At 38.7% G+C, this 23,126-nt stretch overlaps 1 protein-coding gene and 1 long non-coding RNA gene across 8 annotated transcripts in view; one reads left to right on the top strand and one right to left on the bottom strand.

Moving 5' to 3' along the window:
* Positions 1-23,126, top strand: part of MAGI2 (membrane associated guanylate kinase, WW and PDZ domain containing 2) — a 1,331,631-nt gene that overhangs the window by 1,091,367 nt on the left and 217,138 nt on the right. For all 7 annotated transcript variants that reach the window (XM_082399315.1, XM_082399314.1, XM_082399312.1 and 4 more), the window contains one exon: positions 12,251-12,889. In XM_082399315.1, the coding sequence (XP_082255441.1) occupies positions 12,251-12,889 (639 nt within the window). The remainder of the gene's footprint in view (positions 1-12,250; positions 12,890-23,126) is intronic.
* On the bottom strand, positions 15,585-21,525 carry LOC309632181. Its single transcript, XR_014246775.1, has 2 exons — positions 16,225-21,525; positions 15,585-16,194 (listed from the first exon to the last, which is right to left on the bottom strand). It is a non-coding gene; the product is annotated as an uncharacterized lncRNA (long non-coding RNA).

Here is a 23,126-nt window from a genome sequence, read left to right as displayed (position 1 = left end):
TACTTTTCTAAGAATTTGTCCATTTCTTCCATATTGTCCATTTTGTTGGCATATAGTTGCTTGTAGTAATCTCTCATGATCCTTTGTATTTCTGCAGTGTCAGTTGTTACTTCTCCTTTTTCATTTCTAATTCTATTGATTTGAGTCTTCTCCCTTTTTTTCTTGATCAGTCTGGCTAATGGTTTATCAGTTTTGTTTATCTTCTCAAAGAACCAGCTTTTAGTTTTATTGATCTTTGCTATTGTCTCCTTCATTTCTTTTTCATTTATTTCTGCTCTGATCTTTATGATTTCTTTCCTTTTGCTAACTTTGGGGGTTTTTTGTTCTTCTTTCTCTAATTGGTTTAGGTTGTTTATTTGAGATGTTTCTTGTTTCTTGAGGTCGGATTGTATTGCTATAAACTTCGCTCTTAGAACTGCTTTTGCTGCATCCCATAGGTTTTGGGTCGTTGTGTTTTCATTGTCATTTGTTTCTAGGAAATTTTTGATTTCCTCTTTGTTTTCTTCAGTGATCGCTTGGTTATTTATTAGCATATTGTTTAGACTCCATGAGTTTATATTTTTTACAGTTTTTTCCTGTAATTGATATCTAGTCTCCTAAATTTGTGCTCGGAAAAGATACTTAATATGATTTCAATTTTCTTAAATTTACCAAGGCTTGATTTGTGACCCAAGACATAATCTATCCTGGAGAATGTTCCATGAGCAGTTGAGAAGAAAGTGTATTCTGTTGTGTTTGGATGGAATGTCCTATAAATATCAGTTAAGTCCCTCTTGTTTAATGCATCATTTAAAGCTTGTTTTTCCTTATTTATTTTTATTTTGGATGACCTGTCCACTGGTGAAAGTGGAGTGTTAAAGTCCCCTACTATGATTGTGTTACTGTCGATTTCCCCTTTTATGGCTGTTAGCATTTGCCTTATGTATTGAGGTGTTCCTATGTTGGGTGCATAAATATTTACAATTGTTTTATCTTCTTCTTGGATTGATCCTTTGATCATTATGTAGTGTCCTTCTTTGTCTCTTTTAATAATCTTTATTTTAAAGTCTATTTTGTCTGATATGAGAATTGCTACTCCAGCTTTCTTTTGATTTCCATTGGCATAGAATATCTTTTTCAATCCTCTCACTTTCAGTCTGTATGTGTCCCTAGGTCTGAAGAGGATCTCTTGTAGCCGGCATATATACGGGTCTTGTTTTTGTATCCATTCAGCCAGTCTATGTCTTTTAGTTGGAGTGTTTAATCCATTTACATTTAAGGTAATTATCGACATGTAGGTTCCTATTACCATTTTCTTAATTGTTTTGGGTTTGTTATTGTAGGTCTTTTCCTTCTCTTGTGTTTCCTGCCAAGAGAAGTTCCTTTAGTATTTATTTTAAAGCTGGTTTGGTGGTGCTGAATTCTCTTAGCCTTTGCTTGTCTGTGAATGTTTTAATTTCTCTGTTGAATCTGAATGAGATCCTTGCTGGGTAGAGTAATCTTGGCTGTAGTTTTTTCCCCTTCATCACTTTAAATATGTCCTGCCACTCCCTTCTGGCTTGCAGAGTTTCTCCTGAAAGATCAGCTGTTAACCTTATGGGGATTCCCTTGTATGTTATTTGTTGTTTTTCCCTTGCTGCTTTTAATATTTTTTCTTTGTATTTAATTTTTGATAGTTTGATTAATATGTGTCTTGGTGTGTTTCTCCTTGGATTTATCCTGTTTGGGACTCTTTGTGCTTCCTGTCCTTGATTGCCTATTTCCTTTCCCATATTAGGGAATTTTTCAACTACAATCTCCTCAAATATTTTCTTAGTCCCTTTTTTTTTCTCTTCTTCTTCTGGGACCTCTATAATTTGAATGTTGGTGCATTTAATGTTGTCCCAGAGGTCTGTGAGACTGTCCTCAATTCTTTTCATTCTTTTTCTTTATTCTGCTCTGTGGTAGTTATTTCCACTATTTTATCTTCCAGGTCACTTATCCGTTCTTCTGCCTCAGTTATTCTGCTATTGATTCCATTTAGAGAAGTTTTAATTTCATTTATTGTGTTGTTCATCATTGTTTGTTTGCTCTTTAGTTCTTCTAGGTCCTTGTTAAATGTTTCTTGTATTTTCTCCATTCTGTTTCCAAGATTTTGGATCATCTTTACCATCATTACTCTGAATTGTTTTTCAGGTAGACTGCCTATTTCCTCTTCATTTGTTTCGTCTGGTGGCTTTTTACCTTGCTGCTTCATGTGTTGTGTGTTTCTCTGTCTTCTCATTTTGCTTAACTTACTGTGTTTGGGGTCTCCTTTTCTCAGGCTGCAGGTTTGTAGTTCCCGTTGTTTTTGGTGTCTGCCCTAGTGGGTAAGGTTGGTTCAGTGGGTTTGTAGGCCTCCTGGTGGAGGGAAGTAGTGCCTGTGTTCCAGTGGATGAATCTGGATCTTGTCTTTCTGGTGGGCAGGACCACGTCCAGTGGTGTGTTTTGGGGTGTCTGTGACGTTCTTCTGATTTTAGGCAGCCTCTCTGCTAATGGGTGGAATTGTGTTCCTTTCTTGCTAGTTGTTTGGCATAGGGTGTCCAGCACTGTAGCTTGCTGGTCGTTGAGTGGAGCTGGGTCTTAACATTGAGATGGAGATCTCTGTTAGAGCTTTTGCCATTTGATATTATGTGGGACCAGGACGTCTCTGGTGGACCAAAGGTATCTTTAGATGCACGAACCTATTTTCATTTTATAGGGTCCCTCTGATAACATATCTGTCTCTTTTTCTTGTCTTTGTTTAAAAGTCGTTGCATTCTTTTAGGAAAATAGATTCACTGACCATTTTATGCTATTGAATTCCTAAAGTGAGGAAGCTATTTAGAAAGCCTCTGCTCTTCAGAGTTTTGCAAAAAAAAAAGAAAAAAAAAACAAAAACTGTCTTTTGTACTTTCTTTTTGTGGCTTTACTTATAGTTTTAATCTGAAGTGTTGTTTCATCTCTGCCAGATCAGCAAATAATCAGTGCCTTTAGATTCTCTTAGAATGTATTTCTTTCTTCCTCCTTTCCAACAAAGTAAAATGCAAGTATTTAAATATATCTTACCACTCAGTGCCAAACACAAAAGAAATGTAAATATATCGTCAGCCTAATTCACATCTGCCAGAGAGTAATTGTCGGATGCATGCTGATTAAACATAATTTTTTTTTAACCAAGCTTTTAATTAGGCATCTGCACCAGGTCACACAGATGAAATTATAAAATATGATTAAGAAGGCTTTCATTCTTTTGAGAAATAAGGGGCCATGCCAATATCTTGGTATCCTTTTGCCTATAGATAAGAGTGTTAGAATCACTGGCTATTTGTCAGAAATCAAGGAACCTTGGGGTAAGCCCCCAAAGGCCTGTCCCTTATCTGTTTAATGGCACCAGTGAAATTTCCCAATGCCTTATATGAGTGCAGTAGAAAGGCTTTCCACATTCTCGTCAGATATAGGAACTTTTAAAGCTGCACCTTAGAAACTACCTTTTCTGAGTTTTCCATGCATGAAAAGAAACTAGACCAAGAAAAGTTAAATTTCTTGCCCCAAATCACATAGCTATTGAAATAATTTATACTACAGCTTATGATGGTTACAGAGTTCTGTGGCTTACAGTGCCCTGTCACCTCTCTGCCTCAGCATCCTCAAAGCCTTCTTCCAAACAGCTTATTTTGGAGCACTGCAGAAAGTGGCCTGGGAGATTACAGTGGATTCCCCAGTTTGCAATTATTTGCTTCACTGCTTCCCTCTATTAACTTGAGTAATCAAAAGAATATTGCAGTTTATCTCTCAATTTTCATATTCGGGAATTAAGGATATTTTACCCAGCATGCCAATTGGTACGATTGGAGGGACACAAAAGTGTCCCCAGGTCAAAATATGTCCTGGTCTGTTTGAAATTCTTAACATTTGTGTTAAAGCTTGGGTTCAATTCCTAAATCTCACCTAATTACCAAGGCTCAGTTCTCCTAGGCTCAGTCTCCACATGTATAAAATACAGGTAACAATGGTAATAACCTCAAATGGATTTTTGAAGGATCAGGTAAAATAGAATTTGTTAAATGCCAGATAAATATTAAATATATTAAAATGGTAGTCACTATGGTCAGAGAAACTCTAGGTGGGGTTAATGTGGTTAGAAGGGTAGAAGAATTAAGATGTCAGGAAGAGTAACACACAGGAAGAGGTCATTAAGTCTCAACAATAAATGGTGGTCAGAAATATGATCCAAAAGGTGAAGTTGGTCTCACAGGGTAACTAGGAGTTTGTTAGTGGAGACAAAGCATGGGAAGAGTGAGAGGATGGAAGGACATAGCATGTGTAGGACATAGCTCTGGGCTATGGCCCAACTAAAGCACAGAGTAGGTTGGAAAGAGGCAAGAGGTGGTGAAAATGTAGACTGAGAGCCTTATATGCTGAGCTAGAGAACTTGGACTCTATTCTCTTTCTATGAGCAGGCACTGAAAGATATTAAGTAGAAAGGACATCAGAGAGTAGGGTATGAAAAATGAGTTGACAGAGAGGCAGGTGGAAGGCAGTGCCCAGTGCTTTAAAGTCCCTGAAACTAATGCCTGTGAACTGCAGAAGAGTCACACTCTCCTGGTTCCTGAGACAATCCTGATCAGAAGAGGGGGCTTATTAGCAACTTCATGTAATCCTAGTCAATATGGAGTGAGATTAGGTAACCCCATAATCCCACAGACTCACTGAGTCATTCCATGTGCTAGGCTTCCCTCTCCTCCTTCCCTAGTCTTTCCTGCTATGACATCAGGAAGACCAGCTAAGGAACTGTTGCAGGAGTTCATACAATGGGTAAGTTCCCAACCTAGGGTGGTGGAACAATTGCAGACATAGCTAAGAGGTAGAATCCAAGGACCTTAGTGTTAGAATTTCAGAGTGAAGAAAATGTCTTAGAAGTCATCTGGTTCAATCTTCTCTCTTTATGCCATGGTGCCTGACTCATGGTAGTAAATCTTTGCTGAATAAATTAATAAACAAATGAGGGATAAGACCCAGAGATTGACACCACTAATTATTGGCATACGTGGCATAAACCTTCTGCCATAAACATAAACCTTCTGACTCCTAAATCAGTGCTCTCTCCATTATGCCACACTTGGTTTTATAATGTACAAAAAAAAAAGAAAGAAAGAAAGAAAGAGGATTAAAACATCTTATTTTAGTGCTACAGATCAATTCACCTCATTTTCATTCACAATGTCATTTATAATGTAGCACATAAGAATTAACAAACTAAAATTCTCCTGATGAAGGCTTTTGTCCTGCCTCCTATACCTTCCATAACCTAAGTATTTGTTTTTGCATTTCTGCAAAATTTGTTGGTGTCTGCAATAATGCTCTTTGCAAGACAGATGTTTAAAGTCAATAGAATGATGGTAAGTTCCAGAACCTCCAGGATGGAATCTTCTCCAATTAATGGCTGTTTTTATAACTTGCACTCTGAAGAGACCATTTGGGAATTTTAGAAACCGCTTTAAATTATTCCAAAAGACGGATGCTTCCACTTTTATGAGAACGGAAATTGAGGAAATAGTGATTTTTAGCAAAAGAAATTAGATTTAGTCATAAAGAAAAACTTGGGGGCAATAAAAAGCACTGAACCCTGTAACAAGTTCATCAGGAGAACTGAGAAAGCAAGGCAAAAGCCCATTTATCTGGGGGATTCTTATCATCAGACCTTTCTCACTTTGTGACATCGTTGAGAATATGCCAAGACCCTCACGTGTGGATGTTCTACGTTCCATCCACGCGCCTGGACAGCCCCTGCCACACAGTCACCCGTGCTCTGTCCTTCTGATCCCTCCACCCTAACCACACTGTACTTCTATTCCAGAAGGGAATGAGGAATTTAAGGATACTTCCATGAGGCACTAGTCTTCCTTGTTGGGAAACAGTGTATTCAGCTACAAGGATGAACATTATCTGTCCTCTCAAATTTCTGCAAGCAAACTGCCAAATAATTTAATAAAATTCAGCAGTTTCTTTTTTAAAAAACTGAACTACTTATTCTTTCTCCTTCTTAGGATATTCTTACTTTCCAATCTTTATCAGTCATTTGTTAAAAATTTTTAATATGTATATTTATATATGTAATATCATGATAGCTGAACATTTTCACAGAATGATGAAAATCATTCTCTTTCCTATAAGGTAGATAGAACAGCTACTGTTAGCCCATTTTGTAGATGATGAAACTGGTGAATGACTTTCTTAAAGAACAACCCAAGGAGACCCAGCTTTAATTTTATTTGTCTATCTGACATACCACAGTGCTTCACTTTGGGGAATACATTTTATCAAGAACAGTTATTTTCAATTTAATTGAAGTGGTGAGTGGCACATGCCCAAAAATACATGTCAAAATTTATTATGTTTTTGGGGGTTATAGAATAGAGGGAAAATGCATATTCAATATTATAATAAAATTGCCTGTTATAAGAAAATCGTATATTGTTATTATAAAAAACACAAACTAACACAAGCTTCAGAAAGAAGAAAGGGCAGTCAAATTGTATTAGCTGGAGAGGAAACTCAAAAAATAGTAAGTTTTCAATGTAAAATACATGTAATTGGTGGGATGGGAGTAGTCAGTGAGATTTTTTTTTTTCTTTTAACAAAAATCTATATGACTTGGCAAAAACAAGTTAGAAACACTTAACAGCAGTGAATTTAGCTGTGAAATCCAATCCAGTTTTTCTTTTCCTAAGTGTTTCTATCCTTTATTTAATGAGAATTTATCCTAAATACCTAAAAAGTTCTCAGCATTGTAACGATACTCTGTATATTTTACGGAAAAAACTTGAAACAGGTAGAAAACTCTCACAAAGGAATAAAGTTTGAGGTGAGTTTGTAGTCACAAACATGAGACAGGAGCAATCTGTGTAGGAATAATGGAAGATATCTTTGAAGAGGTCAGGAAAGAAATGAATTATCTGGAATGAATTTATACATAGAAAAGAAGTGCACTTGAGGGTAGAGGAACAACAGGATTCAAATAAAAAGGCAAGTTATCAAGTTATGAATTATGAACAGTAAAGATACCAGCTTCCCAAGAAAGGTAACTTATTGGGGGGGGGTGAATACAAAAATGAGTTGGAAAGGCTAGTGGTAGAGAGTGTTAAGCAGTAGGTCTGAAGATTGAGTAGTTTGAAGTTAATAGAGGAGACAGTAGGATGAGAATGGAGTGTGAAGTGAATTATTCTAGTCTGGTCCAAGGTGGTGCTTAAGGAAGGTAGACAGCAGGTGGTAAGTGAGAGCAGCTGAAAAGGAAGATTCTGTAGCCACAGTGACTCAAAGAAGGTGGGAGCAGAGGAAAGAGGTATAAAAATAACTCCATTTTAAGCAATCAGTGCTTTACTAAAGAGTGCTCTTTTTTATCCAAAATGATGAAGTACCCAAGAGGTATCCAATATTGTATTTTGATTTCCACGACTAAGAAAGAAACCAATTACCTTAGAACATTTTCTCATACAGGCCAGCAGTTTACACTTCCTGCTTCATCAGCCTCACTCTCCTTCACTTGCACTTTGAAATCCCATAATTGGGAATCAGGTCATTATGAGATCAGCCCTGTTGGGGACACCAAGCTCATCAGTCACACCAAGTTTGACCAATAGACCTGAAGGCAATAGCCCTAAAACCATCTGGCCTCAATATGTCCTAAAGTGAATGGCCATATAGGAAACAATGTAACCTTGCAGGCAATATGGCAATGAAAACGTGTGCTAGGCTCTCAAAAGAAATGCAGCATCTTATTTTTATGGAGAACCTTTCTTTGGTAAAATTAAAAGTGTTTTCATAAGCATGGTCTCATTCTCACAGTAGCCCTGTGAAAGAGGAAATGGAGGAGATATTTTAATTCTCATTTTATAAAAGAATAAATTGAGAGATGGAGAGATCAAGTGACTCTTTTTCAATTCTCCCGTTTAAGTAGGCCAACAGGGTTAGACCTAGAGCCGGTATTCCCCATGACGTCCGTTTCTGTGCTCGTAAGCCCCGGCTGTCTCAGGACTTGGCATGGCGCCATCAGAAGGCACATACCAGGTGGCTCATATTTTTACTTCACAACATGTAAATGACATTCATACAGCATGGTCTATAAATATCCTACCCAATGAGTTCTCCCTCTGAATAAGCAAATGTTTGCTTACGTCTCCATCTACAATAGTTTTGGCATAACACATTATCTAGGCATCCATTTCCCTTTTTTTTTTTTTTAATAAATTTATTTATTTGTTTTTTAAAAAAATTTTTGGCTGCGTTGGGTCTTCGTTGCTGTGCACGGGCTTTCTCTAGTTGCAGCGAGCAGGGGCTACTCTTCGTTGCGGTGCACAGGCTTCTCATTGTCGTGGCTTCTCTTGTTGCAGAGCGTGGGCTCTAGAGCACAGGCTCAGTAGTTGTGGCACACGGGCTTAGTTGCTCCGCAGCATGTGGGATCTTCCTGGGCCAGGGATCGAACCCGTGTTCCCTGAATTGGTAGGTGGATTCTTAACCACTGCGCCACCAGGGAAGTCCTAGGCATCCATTTACTTTTAAAGTGAGCAGTTAAGTAGTGTCAAGTTGTTAGATAGTTCTGTCCTGTGATAACTGGCCCCTCATCTTTTACATTCAGAAACCTTCTGAGTAGCTCCACAAAGGTATTATTGCAGGGTCCTTTATCACTTGCTTGCTTGATAACTTGAAAAATTGCTCTGATTGGAAAATATCCATAAATTTTAGAAGGCAGTCTTACTAAGAACCACAAATAGTTCTCAGTCTGTTTCTAAATAGCAAGATCACATTAAAACTCACTAAAATAGATAACATTAATCACTGTAATTCAAATAACTACTCTTTAGACCTGGCAGGGAACCGTGAGAGCTTTGAACATTACCCTTAGTTCTTTTTTCCTATGAATTTCTGGCATAGCAGAAGGAAGAATAAAGCATGCTTGGGGGGCTGGGGAGTTTGTTAACTGTGATTAAAGTTAGGGAGAGCTGTAGAGGAAAATGGCATTTGTTACTTTCCTGCCTTTTACTTGCCCACTCAGGAACTCATATTCATCCTTAATTATGATTGTGGTGGGAATATCTTGGTGGGACTGTCCTGATTTTATAGACGGATATAACCAAGGACAGATAATAATTACTGAAATAGCAATTATCCTTTGCATAACAATTTACAGCTTACAGACATTTTCACCTGTATGATCTCATTTGCTATTTCCTGTAGCATACTAAGTTGCTATTATTATTGTTCCTCATTACTTCTGAAGAATCTGAGTCACAGAGGATTTAAGTTAGTTTTGAAAGTCACACAGCTAGTAAGTGATGGAGCTGGGAATCAGTCCAAAGACGTTTGGTTCCCTATTCCATGTAATGTCTACTATACCTTGCAGCCTCCCAAACCTACAGAGGATGTTGGATCAAGAATGGAGGTGGGCAGAAAAATAGTCAGTGTGTTTAAAAACAGAAGACTAACCTAATAGGAAAAACGGAGAAAGGAGAGGTACTAAAGAGAAAACCCAAATGGCCAATAAACATATGAAAAGATGCTTACCTTCACTAGCAATGTGGGAAATGCAAATTAAAACCATGATCACACCCATTAGATTATTGAAAATTAAAAGTCTGAGAATGGCAAGCGTTGTGTCAGATGGGGAGCAATGAAAATTCTGATACCATACCGAGGGGAGTGTAAACCGATTTGACCTATTTTGTCAGCCATTTCCCGTTTCTATCAAAGTTGAAGACACAAGTGGCCTGTGTCCAGCAATTCTACCCCAAGGTAGATACCTCACAAAAACTCTCCCATATGTGCATGAGGGCCATAGAAAGAGGTTCATAGCAGAGTTATCTTTAATAGCGCAAAATTCACAAGAACCCCAGTGTCCATTAACAAAAGAATGGATAAATATTAATAAATAATGATGTAGTCATCCAATAGATATTATATTGCAATGAAAATAATGAACTAGAGGTAAATGTATCAAAAGAGATAAGTATCATAAATACATTTTGAGAGATATTACAGAAGATTAATATGTATACCATTTACAAAAGGTTTAAAATATGCAAAAACATATTTTGAGGGATATTATTTAGTGGTTAAACTATGTAGGATTTTTGTTTATGTGTACCTAGATATGTCATAAAAATGTAAAGTATGTGTGACTAACAAACCTCAAATGTGGGACAATGTTTACCTTTGGAAAGGGCAGTAAAGGAGGGCAAGTGGGAGAGGGTGCTACCCAGGGGGCTTCAACTGATATAAGCAACGTTCTAATCATTAAGCTGGATGGTAGTACACAGGTATTTATAGTCTTTCAACCTTTCAGTGTATAAATATATATAGTAACTTTAAAAATAGAAGGGGCAAGGAGGAGAAGAAAAAAGTTTGTCTGGATCAGATACTTCTCTGGGACTCTGGCATGACCTTAACCAGTTAAAAATGATGCCAAAGCATTCCCAACTGCCACAGTCTGTTGAGAAGTCACAGTAGCAGAGAGTGGATGCCCATCCCAATTCAGTCCTGAGTCATGGCCCAGTGTCCCAGCCATTACACCAGCACCCTCTCTGACAGACATAATTGAAGAGTGAAGTTCCATCTGACCAATCACATAGTCTGTGACATTTTCCAGAATGAGACCTAACCTGGATCACTGAAAATGTTATTTTGTTTTGTTTTGTTTGTTTTTGCTTTTCTGTCTATATCTTTAGCACTTTCAAGCAGTTCTCTAGCATTTGGGAAGAGTGTTAGCTGAGTGTATGTAGTTAAGGGCATTTTACTCAGCAATGTTCTATTCATAGAATTATTTATTTTTAAAGTATATTTAGTGGAGAAATCATTTTGTATCAGAAAACTAAGAGAAGCCAAAAAACTGTTTAACTCTGAAAATTCAACTCTGTTTTTCATTTTTGATATTTGCAATTTTGATGGGCAATGATGTCTCAGAATGAAATCCCTAGCCATTTACACTAACCATTTCAGAATTATCCTGATAGACTGATATCTGTTGAATTACTCATTTGACGATCTGTGAAAACATGTCTTTTAATCTCATATACTCTTCAGCATAGTCAGGCACAATCTCAATTTGCAAGTTCAATTCTCAAATATTACGGTTTTTGAGGATAAAAATATCAATCCATGATAGAGCAGTGCTGCAAAAATAAAACTGTTATTCATACATAATTGAATTTTTTAAACAATATCTCAAACAAACATGTTTTCCCTGCATTTTAAGAAGGAAATATTGTTTTTCTGGATATATTTTATAATGAATAATTTGCCTTCAGGACATTTTTAATAACATAAAGTTAACTTCTGATCAGTGGACTTCTGTAACTCTGTGATTAAATTCATTGTGGAGAAAGGACAAATGCCTTTTTTGAAAAGATCTGCAGAAATATCACTTTATCTAAGATCAGAGGAGGAGTCTTTGGCAGCTTCCTGTTTGAAAGCCAGGGTCTCACATCCCCTTCCTCCTATTTTAGCAACAATAATATTGATAATGGTCCACGTTTATTGAGCACTCACCGTATGTCAGGCATTGTGCCAAGCCCTTTTCCTGCATCATCTCATTTCACCCTCACAGCAGCTTTACAAATGAGGAACTGTGGCTCAAAGCAGGTAAGTCACTTGCCCAGTCACACAGATCTGCTAAGTAGTAGAGCCAGGATATGGACCCAGATCCCTGATCCCCAAATCTGTCCTCTTGATCTTTACTTGTGTATACATGGAACCTTTCCAATTACACTTTGCTATAGAGAGAGAAAATAAAATGGGCAAAATATTTTTCTCTTCCATAAAAAGGAAAAAAAAAGACAGTTGACTCAGACAAGTGAGAGCAAAAAACCCGTATACTTGCCTTTGTTCTTCATCCAAAACTTATGACCACCACTTCTCAATAATTTGAAAATTCTATTAACTGAATTGCCCTGAAGATGAAAAAGAAGCATAGAATGTGTGCTTCTTCAAGGTACAAATTCTTCTAAACTTTTCTTTCTGAATATGAAGTTTTTTCTGAACTTCAGGAGTAACCAAATAGCATTTTTTTTCAGCATGTAATCACTATATTTGTTGGCAGACCTGTTGTAACCTTGAGTCACCTACAGGGAATTTAAATACTATTCTAATTGATCTTCTCACTGCTTACTGAGAAACAGAGCACGTCTTTCACTAGTCTCATAAATAATTCCATTTCTCTATGTCAACGTTAATTGAACTTACCTCATGTTGTCAATCTCTTTCTTTTTTTCCCTTGCAGGTGATGTCATTGTCTATATTAATGAAGTTTGTGTCCTTGGACACACTCATGCAGATGTAGTCAAACTTTTCCAGTCTGTTCCTATTGGTCAGAGTGTCAACTTAGTGTTGTGTCGTGGCTACCCTTTGCCCTTTGATCCTGAAGATCCTGCTAACAGCATGGTGCCACCCCTTGCAATAATGGAGAGGCCACCTCCAGTGATGGTCAATGGAAGACATAACTATGAAACATATTTGGAATACATTTCTCGGACCTCACAGTCGGTTCCAGATATAACAGATCGGCCGCCTCATACTTTGCACTCAATGCCAGCTGATGGTCAGCTAGATAGCACGTATCCACCACCTGTCCATGACGACAATGTATCTATGGCTTCATCTGGGGCCACCCAAGCTGAACTTATGACCTTAACCATTGTGAAAGGTGCCCAGGGCTTTGGCTTCACCATTGCAGACAGTCCTACAGGACAGCGGGTGAAACAAATACTTGACATTCAGGGATGCCCTGGCCTGTGTGAAGGCGACCTCATTGTTGAGATCAACCAGCAGAATGTACAGAACCTGAGCCATACGGAAGTAGTGGATATACTTAAGGACTGTCCCATTGGAAGCGAGACTTCTTTGATTATCCATCGAGGAGGTAAGATAAACACTGGCTCAGCAATCAGTATGCAGGTGAAACAGTAGAACCTTTACAATAATATCGAAAAAATGGAAGTTTCTCTGGAGTTGAATGAAATGGCACTTTTAAATTTTTTATTTTTATTTTTTTAACTTTATTGAGTATAGTTGATTTACAAATGTTGCATTGATTTCTGCTGTACAGCAAAGTGATTCAGATATGTGTGTGTGTGTGTGTGTGTGTGTGTGTGTGTGTGTGTGTGTGTATATATTCTTTTTCACATTCTTTTCCATTATGGTTTATCACAGGATATTGAATATAGTTCCCTGTGCTATACAGTGGGACCTTGTTGTTTATCCATTCTATATATAGTAGTTTGTGTTTGCTAATCCCAAACTCCCAATCCAACCCTTCCCCACCTCCCCTCCCCCTTGGCAACCACAAGTGAAATCATACTTTAAAAAATGAAGGTAAAAGAGTAAGTAAGAAAGAAAAACATGAGTCCAGGAAGATGTGCTTTTTAATTTTGAGAATGTATCTTTTCCTATATTATATTAAGCACAATAAAAATAGTGTTTTCAGTCTTACAAATATATATTGCTGTGGGGAATTCCCTGGAGGTCCAGTGGTTAGGACTCCGAGCTGTCACTGCTGAGGGTGTGGTTTCAATCCCTGTTTGGGGAACTAAGATCCCGCAAGCCATGCGACACGACCAAAGAGGGAAAAAAAAAAAAAAATATATATATATATATATATATATAGCTGTGAACTGAGAGGGTAAAGGTTGAATTCCCGAGTATGAGTGGGTTGTATTCCAAAAGTTCATTAATGTTTCAGTTGTGGAGGGTTCAAACTGGTTTCCATTGACTTAATTAAGAAACCTGATCTTTCCCAAGGAAGTCATACTCTGAATTGTGCATAAGATTGCAGGCTAGCATGTGGAAGGCGGTTCAACTCCTTCCAAGCTCAAGTACAGTCTTGATAATCCCCATAAGGACCAATGGGAGCTGTGTCCCCATAGAAAAATCATTTCAGAGTTGTAAATAGCGTTGCTCAGGACACTTCTTCTATCACTACAGGGATGCTCCATGAATAGTTACCCATAGTGCCTTCTGTGCCCTGGGAAGAAAGCTATGCAACAGGCTTGGGGCTGAAGTTCTGGGCTGGGTGTTCCAGGTGAAGTATGGAACTGGGAGCGGTGAGGACTGTGGTAGGAGCTCTGGAGGTGTTTCTTCCCTTCCACCTGCTCTGTGGGGAAGGGAATGGGGCTAAGCAGAGGCTACCTGCTTCATTTCTTTGCTACTCTGCTCTTGGTCATCAGTGAAACTAGGGAGAGAAAGGAGGGAAGGGTCACAGATAGAGAGGATACTTGAAAACAGGGTATAAATGAAAGGGCTCAGGCTAAGTCCTGGTTTTCTACTTACCAATTTGGGGACTTAAGACACTTAGTCCGTGAGCTTCATATGTCTCATCTGTTATATTGGGATGATAATACTACCTAACCTGATGGAATGTTCTTAGTATAATGGGCCACATAGGTGCTCATTAAATGTCTATTGAGTGTACATTAGCACCAAAGCTACAGCAGGGATGGGTCAGTACTGTGAGGAACTTGTGCGTGAAGAGCACACGTGTGGCAAACATATGTGACTGTCTATTCAAAGAACTAAAAACAGGGTGAAAGCCCTGTCAGTTTGAAATGCAAGTGAAAGCAGTCAAAGCTGAAAGAAGCACCTTTTATGATGTATTTGGCCCTCTCTGCAGGTGTTTTCCCTTCAAGGAAGTATTTGCATTATTGATTTTTGTGTGAAAATGGACACCAAATACTAGGCATTTATGAGCAACACTATACAAAGTACTATGTTCCTTTCTTAAAAAAAAGAAATTAATATGATAGCAGATGTCTTAAATGTAACCTTAAAGCATTATTACAAAATAGCGCTTGAATCTTGATAATTAAATATTGACAGTGTATTTTAATTTCACCGGTTGCTTAAGATTAAAACAAATATCCTTAATTAAATAGCCATATCTTCTTAATGTGCAATTGAAAATCAAATCTTTGGAACAGGTTCTTGATATTAAATGGTATAACTGAAAATCACTTTGCAGTATCCACTGTGTGATTCATAGAAACAAGTTTGGGCACTTTTTATATATAATACCTTTTTTAAAGGCATGATGTAGCAGAAAAAAATATTCTGAAATCCTTTTTTCATATGTATGTATATATAATATGTATTTATATTATTGCCATTTGTACCTTTTCTGAAAACATTTCTGTTTGCCTGCTATCAGCTAGACTACCCCGTTCTTGCTCCTTTTCCCTCTACTCTCTCCCACCCCCATTTAATCCCCAAGTATTCAAAGATTTTTTTGTTGTTCGTTTGTTTGTTTGTTTGTTTGTTTTTAAATTATTAGCACCTTTAATTATTATTTATTTATTTATTTGGCTGTGTTGGGTCTTCGTTTCTGTGCGAGGGCTTCCTCTAGTTGCGGCAAGCGGGGGCCACTCTTCATCGCAGTGTGCAGGCTTCTCACTATCGTGGCCTCTCTTGTTGTGGAGCACAGGCTCCAGACGCGCAGGCTCAGTAGCCGTGGCTCACGGGCCTAGTTGCTCCGCGGCATGTGGGATCTTCCCAGACCAGGGCTCGAACCCGTGTCCCCTACATTAGCAGGCAGACTCTCAACCACTGCGCCACCAGGGAAGCCCTGTTTGTTTGTTTTTATTGAGGTATAGTTGATTTACAATATTGTGTTAGTTTCAGGTGTACAGCATAGTGATTCAGTATTTTTGCAGACAGATATAGAAATCGAGCATTCAAAGTTTTGTTTGCATTTTGTTTGTGTTTGGGGACAAGGAATTTGTTTGTATTTTGTGGCTAGTGTAGAATTGCATAATGTAATACCCTGTAATGCTTAAAGTATTTCTAGTCAAATCCTCTTATGTTTTCCCGGATTCCCACAATTTGTAGTCAGCTCTCTGAAATTAATAGGAACTAACACCATATTTTTGTGATGAAATTCACCTTGATTATCTTATTATAGGCTACTCATAAGTGCTTATGGCCTCACTCAGATAAGCGTAAATCTTCAAGAGCAAATTCATACACCTGGGTCTTTGTGTCTGGATTATGGTTGTTTTAAATTATTTACTAGGACTTTTTTATTTATAAAGTAATTATGTGGTTTAATTTTTTCAAACAAATAGTGTCAGAAGGTATACAATGAAAAGTAATTATCTCTCCTTTCCCAGGATTTCAGTCCTTTTCCTAGAGGCAAATGTATTGTTTGTATACACACACTTCTAGAAATTTTGTAGCCTTAACTAGCATGTATATGAATTTTGTAGCCTTAACTAGCATGTATATGAATACATGTAGTATGTTTAACATAAATGGAATATTACACATACACGTCTTGCTCTGAATATCTTGGTTATTAGGGTGTGTTTTATTCTTTAAGAAACATCATTGTGGTATTATTTACATACCATAGAATTCACCAGTTATAAGTATATACTTCAATCAGTTTTGCTAAAATGATATAGTTATGCAGCAATCACCATAGTCCTTAGAACATCCATCATCCCCCTTCCTTTAGCCCCCAGATAATCACTAATATGCTTTCTGGATAGTTTTGCCTTTCTAGAAATTTTTGTAAATGGAATCATACAGTATGTAGTCTTTTACTTGACATAATGCCATTGAGATCTACTTAACATAATGCTGTTGAGATCTACCCATGTAGGTGCATGTATGAGTAGTTTGTTTCGTTTTATTGCTGAGTAGTATTCCATTGTATGGGTACCATATATTTTTTTTTTTTAATCCGTTTACCAGTGGATGGACATTTGAGTTGTTTCCAGGTTTTGGCATTTATAAATAACGTTGCTGTGAACATTTGGATATAAGTGTTTGTGTGTGCATATATTTTCACTTTTCTTGAGTAGATAGGAGTAGAGTGGTCCAGTTGGGTTATATGACAAGTGCATATTTAAATTGTTCAGAAGTAGCTAGAATGTTTTCCAAAATGGCTATACCATTTTACATTCCCACTAGCAATGTGTGAGGTTTCCAGTTTCTGCCCATTGTTGCCCATACTTGGTATAGCTAGTCGTTTTGATTATAGCCATTTTAGTGCCTGTATAATGATGCCTTTTTGTGGTTTTAATTCACGTTTCTCTAATTTTTTCATGTGTTTACCACGGCATGTATTCATATGTTTATTAGCATTAATTATCTTCTTTGGTGACATGCCTACTCAATATTTTGCCCATTTATATATTTATTAAGCTGTTTGTTGTCTTCTTATTAAGTTGTAAAAGTCCTTTTTACATTCTGATTACAAGTCTTTTAGAAGATAAATGATTTGCAAATATATTTTGAATCTCCTTTAGTTTCTCTCAGCAATGGTTTGTAGTTCTTAATGTAGAGATCTTGTACTTCTTCTGTTAAACTTATTTCTAGCTATTTTATTCTTCTTGATATTATTGTGAATGTGAATGGAACATTGTCCATTTTCAGATTGTTTATTGCTAATATATAGAAATACATATGATTTTTGGTTTTGATCTTGTACACTGTAACCCTGTTACACTCAGTTCTGGGGGCTTTTTCTTTTTTTGTAAATTCCATCAGATTTTCTACATAGACTACTATGTCATCTAGTAGTAAAGCTTTATTTCTTTCTTTCCAAGCTGTATGTCTTTGATTCCTTTTCTGTGCTTTATTACACTAGCTGGAACCTCCAGTATGATGTCAAATAGAAATAATCATGAGGGGACACCCTTGCCTTATTGCCAATTTTAGTGGGAAGGTATTAGCCTTTAACCATTAAGTATGATTTTTTTGATGTAATTTTTATATGCTTTATGATCAGGCCACTCAAGATGGCTGCTCTCTTGCTCTCTGGACATCCCCTGCCCGACCAGTGCCTGCTTCACCTAAACCCTGCATACGTGACTGACCTTCCTACGTACTTGCCCCAGGCCCCAGCTGGTGACTGTTCTTATCAAAGGGGCGGTGAGGGGCGTGCCCCTCTGCTGGTTTCCCTGGTAACTAATGAGCCCACCTGACATCAATTCCCCTATAACTGGTAACCTCCCCTTCCCCCCCGACCCTGTGAGTGAAGAAGACCGTGAGGTGTTGCTTCAGGACCCTGCTTCAGAGTGTAAGCTCCCCCGTCCATTAAACCATTGATGTCTCTGTTGCAGACTCCGGGCTCTTTCTTCAGTCTTAAAGCTGGGCAAGCACAGGCCGTGTAGGCTTGCAGGGTACAGCCCAACAATTGGCGGAGCCAGCCAGGAGACTGAGGAAACTCCCGTGAGTGCCGAGACGTAGGGAAATACAGAATGGGGAATGGAAAGTTACGGGAGTAGTCCTGAGGTGGCCGTCCACTAACATGCGGGGCCCAAAAGTTCCAGAGGTGAGCCCAAAACTTGGGGAAATCCTGGGGTAGCTATCTACTAGTATATGGGGTCCTATGGTGGCTGTCCTTGATGAATGGGGGCTGCCAAGAGACCTAGAGAACAGTGGCTTCTAATGCCTCTGCTTTTGTATCAGAGTGAGCCTTTTGTAATTGGTTAAGCTAGCTTTCTAGAAGGAATTTCTCTTTTGTGTTTCTCTGGTGCCTTTGAGATGCAAATGATCCACCTGGCCTCTCTGGAACTTTAATCTGTGATCTCTAAGAGTAAAAGAGAAAAAAAGAGCTTTTAGTTAAAATTATTTCTCTCTATAGAAATAATTATGTTTTGGGAATATCTATCTAAAATAGTCTCTCCAGATTTTGGTAACTTGAAACTCAAGTTGAAAGAAGAGAATTCAAGGGTCATTTCAAATAAGATAAAATATCGGAACATTAATTGCTGAGCAGGTCTCAGTTTACGTACCTTTACCTGCTTAGGAGAGGAAGACTAATGCATGAAGTTTTCCAATCAGAAATGCACAGTTACTTGCTTCTTGGTTTTTGCAAGAGATTAAGGTTTTTACAGGTTAAGATTATAATCAGTCACAATTCTGGTTATTTATTGTAAACAGGTTTCTTTATTGAGTACATTGTAATCAGGTGCTTAATCAGGTGTCTTTTTAAGTCTTTTGTCTTTTATAGGCAGTTATTGTTTTACTCTGGTGCTTTTGCAAAAGTGCCTCATCTTCAAGAAGATTCATAGGAAGGACCTTTTGACAATAACAGGTCCGTGGTAAATTTCAGATTATACTGCTGAACTGGGTAAGAACTTAAAGAATCCTAATAGAAAACCTGATGGCTTCATGAAAAGTTAAAAAAAAAAGGATTGGTTACTGAGTGAACTGGTGAATATGGTTATAATTTTTATGGTTTTTGTCTGGAATGTTACTGGTTTCGATCTGTGTTTTCCAGATATAGGGAAGCCCTTCCCCTCAAGTTGGTTGATTTATAGCAATTTGGTAAACTACACCTGTGGGTAGAATTGAAGCATTTTCCTTTTCTCTCTGCCTGGTCCCTCCAGAAATTGGAGACTCCTGGGTTCTGAGCAGCCTTATCAGGAAAATGGAAAAGACTGTCTCCTGACATGTGCAGGAATCTCAATCTTCTGGGGACTTCTAGAAGAGAAAAATCCACCAAGGCAGAGCCTGATAGCAGGGCTTTGGCATGGCTTTCCTGGCCTTGAGAGACCTTTTGGGAATTCAATCTGAGCTCCTGAGCCCCCCTCAGCCAGTTTGGAGGAGCCTATAAGGTCGATTGACCAAACTTGTTTTGCAGACAAATTAGTCTTGATTTGGCTGTGTTTGGTGGATATGGGGATAATTTTAGAGAGAACAATATTATGTTTCAATGGGTATTAAATTCTAGTTCTTTTGATTGAGGTTTGTATTTGTGAATGTTGTTGTGCTAGCCATACTTTTGCCCTGATGTTCTGGATGGAAAGAAAAGTATCTAGTGAAATTGTCTCAGAGTATAACTACTCATGAAGTGTGACACTGCTTGCTTTAAGTCTGTTGCTAAAAGCACATGTTCAGTGCTTGTGTGACCGTTGGGTATAAGAGATAAAATGTATAGCCTATTAAGTGTTTGCCCATTAACATCCCTCTGAGCCTTTTCATGGGATCTGATTAGTTCTCCCCCAACGCGAATGACTAGGGGAATATAAAGGAGGCCTGGCACCTAGGGACATGATCTGCACCTGGGGTAGGAGCTAGCACCCAGCATCGAGGGAAGGATATTTTGTTCATCAGTACTTTCTATTGAAAGATTTGCAATCGAAAGGGGAAATGATGGAAAAATCTGCACACATTGAAGTATGGGGAAGTCCGAAGGCTTATACACGGTTTAACTTAAATTTTACCGACCAGGGTAGCCTGTTTTGTGGTCTTTCAGACATGCAATGTACATCTGCTTTGGCCATTGAGGAAGGGAATGCATTTGAAAGTCAAAATGGAATACCTGTTGTTCAGATATCCAGGGTAAAACTAGGTGGCCATGGTATACGTGGTATTACTGAAAACTCGAGTTTTTTGAACTGTATTGCAGACCAGGACAAAAACCACGGGCGGGTGTGGTATTACCTCAGATGTGGTTTCTGCTCGTATTTTGCTTAATGGTCATGATCTGCTCTGTGTTGTGCCTGTTAGATGTCTTACATTTCGTCCCTAGCCTGAGCGAAGGAGATTTATCCGAGGACTGAGTAACAACACTAGCCTCACTGCGAAATGAGTCTGTTAATTGCTGGGTCTACAGCGAGATACCATTGTTGTACTGCTCTGGACTTTCATGAAAAATTGACCCGGCTATTCTGACTATGGCAATGGGGGAAAAGACTCACCATCTTCCTGTCCCACATGCCCATACATCAGAAGGACCCCTGACAGTAAACATTCCTGTACAACTGGCCGCCCATGAGCACCACTGGGCTATGTTGGGTGGAATAGAATATGCTGGCTTCTGGACACCCAAGTCCAACTAGTGGGATTAACTGTCTTTTGTTTGGAAAGACCTAATGGGTCCACCCCTAAAGGCACCCAACATAACATGGGGCGGCAGACCTCTACTGTGACTGCTGACTCCTGGCTAGGCCACCAGAATGTTTGTTTTAAAGCCGAGCCTACCCCTCCCTGTGGGGGGGGTGGTGGCTCTGGGTTTTTGAAAACCAGGGGTGGCCTTACCTTCCTGATAACTGGACAGGGCACTGCTTCTACTGACTCCCTTTACGTTGACCCATTAAGCGCTTGGCTCCAAAATGTGCCCACATCCTGGCAAATGACTGTTCTGAGCGTACTAGGTGGCTTACTCTTGATCCTCTCTGGCTGCTGTGGTCTGTATTGTATCTGCGGTATCTGGTTGCTGTGCCCCCTACATACGTGACCCCAGGGATATCTCAGAAGAAGGGCGGACCAAGATTGTAAGGGTCGTGCCGGGTATGTAGGGGTGGAGTGTATGTTCAGGTCACTCAAGATGGCTGTTCTTTTGCTCTCTGGACATTCGCTGCCCGACCGGTGCCTGCTTCACCTACACCCTACACACATGACTGACCTTCCTACGTACTTGCCCCAGGCCCCAGCTGGTGATTGTTCTTATCAAAGGGGTGGTGAGGGGCGTGCCCCTCTGCTGGTTTCCCTGGTAACTAATGAGCCCACCTGACATCAATTCCCCTATAACTGGTGATCTCCCCTTCCCCCCACCCCACTGCATCCTGCCTACCACCCGTTGCACACGGTGGGGTGTCACTCCAGAACCTTGCTTCAGATGGGTACGCTCCCCAGTCCGTGAAACCACTGATGTCTCTGTTCCTGACTCCAGTCTGTTTCTTAGGTCATAAAGCTGGACGAGCACTGGCCTTGTAGGCCTGCGGGGTGCAGCCCAACATATGCCTTTTATCAGGCTGAGAAAATTCCAACCTTCTATTCTTAAATTGTTGAGAATCTTAATAATCAGTATGTCTTGGCTTTCATCAGATTTTTTTCTGCAACTATTGAGATGATCATGTAGTGTTGTCCTTCATTAATATAGTGCTTTACATGATTTTTAAATATGAAACTACTTTTGCATTCCTGGGATAACCCCACTTGGTCATGATGTATAATTCTTTTTGTATGTTGCTAGATTCTGTTTGCTTATATTTTGTTAAGACTTTTGAACCTGTTGGCGGAGGTTTCCTATAATTTTCTTTTCGTGTAGTCTGTCTGGCTTTTTTGTCAGGATAATATTGGCCTCTCCCTCTCACTCTATTTTCTGAGTTTGTGTAAGATTGATATTATTTCCCCCTTAAAAGTTTTGATAAAGTTCACCAATGAAGACATCTAGGCTGGGTTTTTACTCATAGAATGATTTTTAGTTACTAATGAAATTTATTTTCTTGATTTAGGTCTATTCTAATTTTCTGTTTCTTCTTGAATCAGTTTTGGTATTTTATGTTTATCTAGGAATTTTTACAATTCATCTAAATTGTCAAATTTGTTAGAATAAGGTTTTTTTGTTTATTTTTAAATGATTATTTATTTATTTATTTATGGCTGTGTTGGGTCTTCGTTTCTGTGCGAGGGCTTTCTCCAGTTGCGGCAAGCGGGGGCCACTCTTCATCGCGGTGCACGGGCCTCTCACTATTGCGGCCTCTCATTGCGGAGCACGAGCTCCAGACGCGCAGGCTCAGTAATTGTGGCTCATGGGCCTAGTTGCTCCGCGGCATGTGGGATCTTCCCAGGCCAGGGCTCGAACCTGTGTCCCCCGCACCGGCAGGCAGACCCTCAACCGCTGCACCACCAGAGAAGCCCTAGAATAAGATTTTTAACAAAATTTTATAAAATTCCTTTTTAAGAACCAACTTTTGGCTTCATTGTTTTTCTGTTTTCTATTTCAATTATTTCTACTTTGATCTTTGTAATTTCCTCTTCTCTATTTATTTTGTGTTTGATTTACGTTGCCTTTTCTGTCATCCTGAGGTGAAAGCTTAGAGTAATGACTCTAGTTCTCTCTAATAAAAACATTTAAAGCTATAAATTTCACTGTAAGCAATTCATTAGCTGAATTCCATAAATTTTTATATTGTGTGTTTTCTTTTTTATTCAGCTCAAGATATCTTCTTATTTCTGTTGTGATTTCTTTTTTAACCCATAGGTTACTTAGAAATGAGTTTATTTTTCAAACATGTGGGATTTCCCAGTACTTTTCTGTTGATTTCTAATATTTTTTCCTTGGAGGAGAACGTATTTTGTGTGATTTCAGTCCTTTTAAATGTGTCGAGACTGGTATTATGGCCCAGTGCCTTGCTTTTTTTAACTTA

The sequence above is a fragment of the Balaenoptera borealis genome (genome assembly GCF_965194805.1).
Source record: "Balaenoptera borealis genome assembly, chromosome: 7".
Taxonomy (NCBI): Eukaryota; Metazoa; Chordata; class Mammalia; order Artiodactyla; family Balaenopteridae; genus Balaenoptera; species Balaenoptera borealis.
Note: the sequence above shows the minus strand (reverse complement) of the source record. Positions and strands in the feature narration are given on the sequence as shown.